Genomic DNA, 11,165 nt, shown 5'->3' with positions numbered 1-11,165 from the left:
ATCAGGGGATAAATGGCTTGCTAGTGTTTGTATGGAAGTAGTAAAGAAGCTATTGAAGTTATTGGCTATATCAGGGTCTAGATTCTGTGGGTTAGGTGTTACTATTTTACCTGGGGTAAGTAGATGATTGATAGTAGACCAGAACCTTTTTGGTTCTTTTTTTGTGGATTGCTGAAGTTCTACATAGTAGTTCTTTTTGTCTGAAATAATAGCATTTTTGGTTTTGTTTCTGAGCTCTCTAAAGGTTTGATAGTCTGTTGGGTTTCTAGAGGAGCGCCATTTCTTCCAAGATTTATTTTTAAGCCTGATCTTTTGTTTAGTATTAGAGGTAAGCCAGGGTGCTGTTCTGGTCTTTATTCTAATGGTACGACTTGGGGCATGGTGGTTTAGGATTGTAAGGAATGCTGAGTTGAAATATTCTATGGCTTTGTTGAGAGAGAGGTGCTTTAGAGGGGTCCAATTGTATTGTGAGAGTTCTGTTTGAAATCTTTGGGGATTAAATTGTTTCTTTGAATATAGTGTTCTATGTGAGGTAGGTAAGTTTTGATGAGTTTTAGCTCTAATGACATATGTGAGGGAGTGATCGCTAAGGTCATCAGGAAGGATGCCAGTTTTGTAGCTTTGTGAGGGGAGTTTGTAAGAACCCAGTCTAAGGTGGTTTCTTTTTTGCTTGTTTTATTTATTCTAGTGGCACTATCAATTAGTTGTTTGAAACCAAAAAGGTTTAAATGGGAAGTAGGGTTAGCATTGTTACAAGATTTCCAGTCAATGTTAAAGTCTCCAAGAAGTAGTGTTTCTTGGGGGAGGTAATTTGAGAGTTGTTCAAGAAGTTGTTCTAATGTGGGGATATTATTTCCTGGAGGCAGATAAGCACAAATGATGTTTATTGATTTAGTAGTATTAATTTGAACTCTAGAGCAGATTATTTCGACATTATTGTTTTGGGTTATTTGCTCCCTTCTTGATTTCTTATTTTTGTGCATGTTTGTCGCACTTCAATGTTTCAGATCATCAAACAAATATAAATTTTAGACAGAGATAACCCAAGTAAACACAAAATGCAGTTTTTACGTTATGATTTTATTTATTAAGGGAAAAAAACTATCCAAGCCTACATGGCCATATGTGAAAAAGTAATTGCCCCCTAAACCTAATAACTGGTTGTGCCACCCTTAGCAGCAACAACTGCAAGCAAGCATTTCCGATAACTGGCAATGAGTCTTTCACTTCGCTCTTGAGGAATTTTGGCCCACTCTTCTTTGCAGAGTTGTTTTAGTTCAGCCATATTGGAGAGTTTCCGAGCTTGAGCTGCCTTTTAAGGTCATGCCATAGCATCTCAATTGGATTCAAGTCCAGACTTTGACTAGGCCACTCCAAAACCTTCACTTCATTTTTTTAAGCCATCCAGAGGTGGACTTGCTTGTCCTGCTGCAGAACCCAAGGGCGCCTCAGCTTGAGTCACAAACTGATTGCCAGACATTCGCCTTCAGGATTTTTTGGTAGAGAGCAGAATTCATGGTTCCATCAATCACAGCAAGTCGTCCAGGTCCAGAAGCAGCAAAGCAGCCCCAGACCGTCACACTACTACCACCATGTTTGACTGTTGGCATGATGTTCTTTTTCTGAAAAGCTGTGTTACTTTTACACCAGCTGTAACGAGACGCACACCTTCCAACTTTTGTTTAGTCAGTCCACAGAATATTTTCCCAAAAGTCTTGGGGATCATCAAGATGTTTTTTGGCAAAAGTGAGATGAGCCTTTATGTTCTTTTTGGTCAGCAATGGTTTTTGCCTTGGAACTCTGCCTTGCATGCCATTTTTCCATTTTTGCCCAGTCTCTTTCTTATGGTTGTGTCATGAACCCTGACCTTAACTGAGGGAAGTGAGGCCTGCAGTTCTCTAGATGTTCTAGATTGGGTTCTTTTGTGATCTCTTGGATGAGTCATCTCTGTGCTCTTGGAGTAATTTTTGTAGGCCAGCCACTCCTGGGAAAGTTCACCAGTGTTCATGTTTTCTCCATTTATGGATAATGGCTCTCACCGTGGTTCACTGGAGTCCCAAAGCTTTAAAAATGGCTTTGTAACCTTTTCCAGACTGATAGATGTCAATTACTTTGTTTCTCATCTGTTCCGGAATTTCTTTAGATCGCGGCATGATGTATTCCTTTTTCAGATCTTTTGGCCTACTTCACTTTGTCTGACAGGTTCTATTTAAGTGATGTATTGATTCAACAGGTCTGGCAGTAGTCAGGCCTGGGTGTGACTAGTGAAATTGAACTCAGTTTTCCCAAAAATGTGATTAACCACAGTTACTTCATGATTTAACAAGGGGGGGGCAATTACTTTTTCACATAGGACCATGTAGGTTTGGATAGTTTTTTTTCCTTAATAAATCGTCACTTAAAAAATGTATTTTGTGTTTACTTGGGTTATCTTTGTCTAATATTTAAATTTGTTTGATCTGAAACATTTAAGTGTGACAAACATGCAAAGAAATAAGAAATCAGGAAAGGGGCAAATTCTTTTTCATTGCACTGTATATGAAAGTACTTGGATTAGGTAAAGTTGAGAGAGTCAAAGTAAGAAAAGGGGTCAAACAAGAATGCAGTTCCTTTGAGTGGAATTATTTGTTTTAGTAATAATACCTATTACAAGAAATTGTGCAGAGAAGATGAGTGAAGCAAGGTGAGAAGTAAGGAAGGAAATAAAATGTCATTAATTATGTAATTTGCAGGTTGTTGTGTAAAGGATGGATGAGAGAGGTGGCAGTGGAGGTGGAAAAGCATTTAAAGTATGATTGAAATTAAGTAAGGGGAAAAGTAATGTTTTTGGCGATGTGGTAAAAAAAAGGGGTTTATTGTGTTATGAATGACATGCATTGGGAATAATGTTGGTAAACATGGAATAAACTTGTTGCAATAGGGAAAAAATGTTACATGAAGTAAAAAACAATGTTTTGTGGTGAAAGTATGTCCTGTAACACAGAAGTATGTATGTATATTGTGGATGTTGTAAGTAGTAACAGGAAAGAAGGAAAAAGCAATACGAAACTTGTTACATAAAAATGTGAGGGTTTATGGCTGAGGGGAAGTACGAAGAAAAGGGAAAGTGATAGTGATGAGATAAGACTATATAGGTAAATATATGTATTCCATATTAAAATATGAAAAATCTGAGCAAAGTCCCGGAAAATGACAGAAAGAGCAACTTGGGAAAACAGGTAAAACTTGTGATGAAAAAAAAAATGTATGAAAAATTCCATGAAGATGATTTGTTGTGGTGTGGTGGTTCTTAGATAATTGCCTGTGAAGGTGAGTATGAAATATAAAGTACAAGAGGAAAGGTTAGTATAATTTGTGTGGTGTAGCGGAGGCATCGAAGCATGTTTTTGTAATGTAAAAGTTAAGGTTTGGGGGAGTTTTTGAGAGCAATTTACATTTGAAAGTTCTAGAGAAATAATTATGAAATAATGTGAATAGTATAGAAATGAAAGGAAACTGAGGTGGTTAAATAGCATATAATGGTTTTCAGCTGAATGGTTGCTGTGGAAAAGATGTGAAGAATGTTATAGTAAACCAGGAGAAGTGAATATGTGGCACATAATGTAAACATGTGGTTGTGGTAGAAAGGCAAGTGTGGGTGAGGCCATATATAGATATACAGGTAAATATATAGATAGAAATAAATTGTGTGTGCATGACAATTTGTTTTCATGTGAATATATAAATGAAGGTACTTGTAATGTCTTCAGACAAAAGATTGTGATCGTTTATGGGGAAGTATATATTAATGGAAATGCATATAGTATAATCAGATGAATTGTAATTAAGCACCTCCTACTTTTTAATGAGTACTGTGAGATCTTGTTTATCAGTCTGGGCTAATACCTAGTCAAGTAGCTGGGAACTTCATTTAATGTCTCATCTAGAGAATGGATATGCAGCTGTGCATAATCTGCTTTATTTTTATAATTTTTTTTTTCATAGAATTGTACTTTGGGCAGACATGGGATCTCTGGGACCTATGAAATGTATTAAATTATACTACTTGTGACACAGTAGGTGGACAGATGTGATATTCTAGGGCTATTCTTAAATTTTTACATACCGTACTACAGAAAATAATTGGAGAAGGCTTTTTGAATCTTGTTAATAATGTATACCTTTAAATTCATCTCTTCAGGTATGATGACCTTATGCAGCAATCTAAGCATAAGTTCTTACAAGATAATATTGTGTCAAAAACTGTAATGAAGGGGTGTTGTCCTCTTTGACAACCATTTTATTAATTATACTACCCAAATTTGGCAGAATTTAATAATACTTTTATTTTTTCATTAATAATACTACAGAAACGTGATTTAAAAAGAATCTAAACATATTTTCTTTGTGTAGTTCTGCTTTGTCTCATTATTGTAAAAAGAGATGTTAACTTGTTTGACAACATTGTTATAGTGCTAAAACATAGAGAACACATTTGCATGCTGCAATGTACGATGCTTACTTTTTTGGAATTTGTTCTGTAGTTACCTAAGAGTCACAAAAATGTGGAAGCTTTTTCATTTTGTATACCAGTGTTATAATAATGGGGCTGCAAAACTGCACTTCTCTGGTTGTTTCACAGTGGTATGCAGAAAAAATTTGGACAGTACAACGGTGGCAATTCATGATACTGAAATTTACTGCAAGTCATGTTATGGAAAGAAGTATGGCCCTAAAGGTTATGGTTATGGTCAAGGAGCAGGTGTTCTGAACATGGATAAAGGAGAGCGGCTGGGCATCAAACCTGAAGAGTAAGTATGGAAAACACTGTTCTGCTAGTTAATAGGGTTTTATTACAGTTACAGCTTTACCAATGTGCCCATAAAACCATTTTGTTAATTTCAGATGACTCACTGACAATTTCAGAAGATTCACTGGAGGTAGCATGAGGTTCAAAGAGCGCATCCAGTTTGAAGGAATTGGTAGAACTTAAGCTAGTTTAATGCTACGCACTAAAACACACCAGAACATTAGTGCATTCTGCTACTGTTCATTTCCAGACCATGTGCATCCCAACATACAAACCTTCATACAAGCATAGTGCTATACACAAATACCCACACGCAAGTACACACAGACACATTTCTGATAAGACATGACACAATCTGCCATTCTTTGGTATGCAGATTGCCTTGATGCAGTGTCACGAAATTCCTCAGTATGCTCTCTTGCTGCAGTGAGCACAGGCTTTTGGTTCTGATTGCCTTGACCACATTTTCCTGGCCACTGTTTAAGCAATTTCTTTCATCCTTCACTGTCCTGTTATGTCTGGCACAGTAGGAATGTTGCGTAGGCCTGACATGCGACATGTCTGTCTGTTGGAATATTGTCAGCCATGGAGTTCACTTTCATGTTCATGAAGGTTGGTTCTCATACCTATTATGTAGAAAAGATTTTTGTGTGCATGTGTGTAAATCTTTGAAGTTAACTACAGTCAACTGTTATCTGGCACCCTTGGGGATTGGTAGATGCCGTATAGATGTTAAGTTGTCAATCTCGCCTTCATTCTTGCTGGATGGGTTTGGAGCCAAATCTCGGCTCCGACTCTGCCTATTACTAAAGCTCGAGAGCTATTTTTACCGGCTCGAGGCTAACCTATGTCCCATAATGCTAGACGTGATATACCCAGATCTCGTTTGCCGCTTCAGCTACGAGGTTGTGTCTTTTTGCCGGCTCCAGGTTGTATTAATATTTTTCTTATTTTTAGTCAGCTTTTTGGGTTAAAATCTTAGCGATAGTGTTTTATAGCTACTACCCTTTAGATCCCTGTTTAGGATTCCCTCTTAGTAGTTTTTTAATACAGTTTTTCCCCTCACCTAATAGTTAGGCCCTTGGCCAAACCTCTTCCATACTTTTTTGTCTGTAGATGTATGTGTGTGCCTAGTTAATCTGTATTAATAGTGTGGGTTTTTTTGTTTATTTCTTGGTCTGTTACAACCTTTTTGTGTGTGTGGGTTTGACTGATTGTGACTAGACCTCCCAGAGTTGTCTTTTTCTGCCCGTCATCCTTGTTTCAGGATGTTGAAAGACACCAAGGTCTCGGGCTTCAAGAAGTGTGACTCGTGCTGTCAGAAGATGTCTCTGATAGACGGTCACACTTCTTGTGTATATTGCTTGGGCCCTCTGCACCTGCAGGTTCTGTCTGCCATGAGTTCAGTCCAAGAGTCCTGCAGGAACGCAGAAACAAACTTACTTTGAGAGGCTTGTTAAAGCCTGAAGGTTCCCCGGCTAAGCCTTTGTCCGGTAAACCTTCCAAGCCCGCCAAACCGTCGGCTCCATGTTCGGAGCCGTCGCTGATTGGTGCTACTACTACCACTGCATCGGTTCCGGCCGGTACCGATGATTCGAGGCCTCAGCTGTCGGAGCCGTCTTCCAGCAAGAAGCGTTCCAGGTCTCCTTCCCTGGAATCTGTCCATTCGGCTCCGAAGTCTCCCTTGTTATCGGAGCGGAGTCACAGGTCCCATTCCTCTCGGTCTTCCAGGCTGTCGGACCATGACCTCGAGAGGGTGGTTAGCAGACTACTTAAGTCGCAGGCACTGGCCCAAATGTTGCATAGCCCTCCTCATCAGGCAGTGGCTTTCACTACTCCCTCTTCGATTCCTCCTCCGACTCTTTCTGTGTGTTCGGAGCCGGAGATCTTAGGGGTCGGGACCGTCGGAACGTTGGAGCCGATACCACTCCTTTCGGCTCCCTCATCGGCTCCGATCTCTTCCTTGGTTCCATCCTTGGAGGGATCCGGGCGCCAGGACTCTCTCGCCGGCTCCGAGGGGGCGAGTGACATCGGACCCTCGTCCGACCCCGTTCTCCCTCTCGGAGCTTCGGCGCAGGTGAGTTCGGCCCCGACATCAGCCTCGGAGCCGTCCCTCTCTGTGCCGGGAGGAGTCCTTGTCTCTTCGGAGTGGGGACCCCCTTCCCTGCCTGATAGGGGCGCCTTTGAGGTCATGAGGAGTGTGCTGGCCCCTGTGCCTGCACCACGGTCAGCTCCTTCGGCTCCTCCCTCTATGGTGCCTGCTTCAGTCTCTACCCGCTCTCCCGATCCCGAGCGTGGAGAACCGATGCTACAGGTAGCCCCATTGGGCATATCCTCCTCTTCCGAGGCCTCCCCTGATCCTTCAGGGAGCCCCTCGAAAGAGAAAATGCAAGAGGAAGCATGTAGACTCCCCTGAGTCAGTCACATCGGACACTGACTTGGATGACTCAGAAGGGTCCCCAAGATCCCCCTCTGAGGATGTCTCATTTTCTGACATCCTGGAGATTCTTAAGCAGAGGGGAAACTGGTCTGCCCTTAACCCTTCTGAGGACGAGTCGGTGTACCTGGATGCATTCGGTTCTCGCCCTTCCACCTCCTGGGTGTCTCCGCCTTTCGACCCGCTCATGGATGTGGTGGCTCGTAAGGCGTGGACGGCTCCGGATACTATGGAAACAGCTCCCCGGAGGCCTACAAAGTTTATTACTGCCCCTTCTGACAAGCAGTTTCTAACTAAGGGCGTCCCTGATGCCATGGTGGTGGCTGCCACTAAAAAGGAGTTGGCTGACCCTTCAGTACCTGTCCATCCTCCTAATAAGGAATCTAGGACTATAGACAGGTATGGCAAGCGGATGTTTTCCTCAGCGACCTTCGCTATGCGGTCGCTGAATTATTTGTGCCATTTCACCCGTCTCCAGAGAGACCTTCTCAAGGAACTGGATGATACCTTACAGGACCCATCAGCTGCGGGGTCTCCGGAAAAGATCAACTCCCAGCTGGGGACCCTGAACTCTATTGTCAACTCCTCCATGCGGCTCAATTCCTATGCAGCCGATGGAGCGAGTAGGGCTGCAGGCACGGGCGTTGCTCTAAGGAGACACTCCTGGATGCGACTTTGCAATTTTGCTGACCCCTTCAAGGCGTCCTTCACTAACACCCCCTTTGATGGTTCTGCCTTGTTTGGACCTCAAGTGAAGGATACATTGACCAGGTGCGAGCAGGAAGTCAAGACTCTGTGCTGTAGGTGTCCGTTTTTCTACCACTTCTAGACCATACCCTAAGGGTCAGAAAGGTGGGAAAATATGGTTCCGCAAACCTCAGGGAGTACTGCCTGATGCACGTGGTGAGCTTCCCTCCAGAGGCAGAGGAGGGAACAATAATAGACGCCGCCCGAGGGGCAGGGGGGGTCCGCAGAATCAGGGTAGCAGAGATTCCTTCTCTGACAAACCTTTCCAGCACCCCTGAGGAGCTGCCCGACTGTCCACCTTCGGAGGCAGTCTGGGGAAGACTATCACTGTACCCAGAAGCCTGGCATTCCCTCACACAAGACAATTGGGTATGGTCGATCTTATAAGAGGGTTACAAAATTCCCTTTATTCAGACCCCACAACCGCCAAAAGGGCCCCTTCCAGACGTTCCACCCGGTCTGAGGGATCAAGCAGCACTAGAAATTTCAAAGCTGCTAGAAAAAAGAGCCATCCAGCCAGTCCCAGCAGACCAGCAAGGAATCCAGAGTCTACTCCAAGTTCTTTTTGGTACCAAAAAAGACAGGGGACTGGAGACCTATTTTGGATCTCAGCAGGCTGAACAAGTCTGTTCAAAGAACAAAATTCCGGATGGTCACGCTTCAGTCCATTCTACCCTTCCTGGGTCAGGACAATTGGATGTGCTCTATAGACCTTCAGGATGCGTACTATCATATCAAAATGAACAGGCACTCCAGGAGGTTTCTCCGCTTCCGGCTGGGAGCCAGTCACTACCAATTCTAAGCCCTGCCCTTTGGCCTCACCACAGCCCCCAGGGTGTTTAACAAATGCATGGCAGTGGTTGCGGCTCACCTGAGACGAAAAGGATTCCAGGTGTTTCCATACTTAGACGACTGGCTCCTTACTGCCACCACCAAGCGTCAGCTACTCCATTCCAGAGTTTATACCCTCCAAATTTGCAACGAGCTAGGTATCTCTATAAACTCCAAAAAGTCTGCCTTGTCAGTCTATTACCTTCGTAGGCGCCGTTTTAAACACTGTGGAACTGTCCAAAACTGCCTGTACAAAGGATTTCAGACATTCGAGGTCATGTTTAAATCCTACTACAAGAGAGCAGAGTCCAGGCCAGATTCGTACTAAAAACCCTAAGTCTCATGGCAGCAGCTATCACATTACTCCCCCTAGCTCGTTTTCACATGCGGATCCTGCAATGGATGCTGTTTTCCCAGTGGTCTTTCAACAGCTTCCAATGTCACACAGCATTCTAATCACTTAGTCATGCAAAAGACACCTTTCGTGGTGGATGGTCTCCCCTCAGGTTCTTCAGGGCAGACCCTTTGTCCTTCCTCCTCCTGTGGCTACTATGACAACGGATGCCTCCCTGATCGGGTGGGGGGGCATTTTCAGGGCAGGACAGTCCAGGGCACATGGCAGCCTTTCGAAAGCCACCTGCACATAAATGTCTTGGAAATGAGAGCGGTACTTTTAGCATTGCAGGCCCTTCAAGACTCTCTACCCACTGGGACTATTGCAATTCAGACAGACAATATGTCTGTAGTGTGGTACATCAACAGGCAGGGCGGAACCAGGTCCTACCCCCTATGTCGAGAAGCACTCAGACTGTGGCAGTGGGCGATCTCTTCTCAACGGTTTCTGGTAGCAACGCATATCCCCAGGAAGTCCAACGTCATAGCGGACAGGCTGAGCAGAGCCATTCTCATGCCCCACGAGTGGTCTCTCAACCAGCTAGTAGCAGAAAAAATCTTCAGGGGGTGGGGTCAGCCTTGCTGCGCTCTTTTTGCAACCCCTCAAAACAGCAAGTGCCCAGACTTCTTCACCCTCTTCCCTCTCCCAGGTCTTCCCCCCAGAGATGCTCTAGTCCACGATTGGCCCCGGGGTCTTCTGTATGCTTTCCCCCCTTTTCCCTTAATTACTCAGCTGATCCAGAAAGCAACTGTTTTGAGATCCAGAATGATCCTTGTTGCCCCTTACTGGCCTCGACAAATTTGGCTTCCGTTCCTGCAACGTCTTCTACTAGATCAACCCTGGCATCTGGACCCAGCGCCAGATCTTCTGACACATCAGTCGGGCGGGCTGCATCAGTCTCTCCAATCTCTCAACCTCACAGCTTGGTTGCTCCACTTCCAACCCTAGCCAGGCTTCCCTCAATCTCTCATTCAGTTCGTGACATCATCCTCGCTTCGCACAAGTCTACTACCAGAAAGACTTATGCTAGCAAATGGAAGCGTTTCTCTGTTTGGGCAGGGGAGAAACAAGTTGACCCTTTTACAGCCCCTGTCCATACAGTCTTAGAGTTTTTGGCAGAACTTTTTCAAATGGGATCTTCTTCAGCCACCATCAGAGTTCAGTTGGCAGCCATTGCGAATTTTCATGTTGGATTGTCAGAGACCAGCATTATATCACACAAACTTTGTAAAGCCTTTCTAAAAGGAACCCTCTTACTTAGGCCCCCGGTAAAAGATCCTCCTCCACCATGGGACCTAAATTTGGTGCTATCGTCTTTAATTCTCCCTCCCTTTGAACCTTCGGCTTCCTGTTCATTAAAGTTGCACTCTTGGGAAAACTCTGTTTTTAGTAGCCATCACTTCAGCGAGAAGGGTATCAGAGCTTCAAGCCCTTTGTGTTCGCCCTCCTTGTCTTGTTTTTCATAAAGATAGAGTGTCACTTTGGGTAAAAAGGATGGATTAGTCCTAAGTACTCTCTGAAAAAAATCTGAATCAGACCATCTATCTTCCCGTTTTCTTCCCACTTTATACCAATAGGTCTGAACGGAAGTTACATTGTCTAGACGTTCACCATCAATTACGCTTCTACCTGGATAGAACCAAGCAGATGAGGAAATCAGAACAGCTCTTCCTGTCTTACGCGGAAGGGAAACAAGGCCGGCCAGTTTCCAAAGTAACCTTGTCCAGGTGGTTGACCTCTGTTATCATGTTGATTTACCAATTGAGGCATAAAAGCTCCCTATTAAGCCCAGAGCTCATTCAACCAGAGCATTAGCTTCTTCAGTAGCCTTTCAGGCAAGATTGCCAATGGATTCCATTTGTGCAGCGGCCACATGGGCCTCTCCTCATACCTTCATTTCTCATTACAAGCTGGACATGACCTCTAGAAGTAGGGCTGATTGTGGTTCCACTGTACTCAAGAGTTTG

At 43.9% G+C, this 11,165-nt stretch overlaps 1 protein-coding gene across 4 annotated transcripts in view; it reads left to right on the top strand.

Moving 5' to 3' along the window:
* Window positions 1-11,165, top strand: part of CSRP2 (cysteine and glycine rich protein 2) — an 881,805-nt gene that overhangs the window by 457,695 nt on the left and 412,945 nt on the right. For all 4 annotated transcript variants that reach the window (XM_044087983.1, XM_044087982.1, XM_044087984.1 and 1 more), the window contains exon 3: window positions 4,622-4,790. In XM_044087983.1, coding sequence (XP_043943918.1) covers window positions 4,622-4,790 — 169 coding nt within the window. The remainder of the gene's footprint in view (window positions 1-4,621; window positions 4,791-11,165) is intronic.

This window comes from Protopterus annectens, chromosome 11.part0, assembly GCF_019279795.1.
Source record: "Protopterus annectens isolate FY-2018-M chromosome 11.part0, PAN1.0, whole genome shotgun sequence".
In the NCBI taxonomy this organism is placed as follows: domain Eukaryota; kingdom Metazoa; phylum Chordata; order Ceratodontiformes; family Protopteridae; genus Protopterus; species Protopterus annectens.
This window is presented reverse-complemented; position numbering and strand designations above follow the sequence as displayed.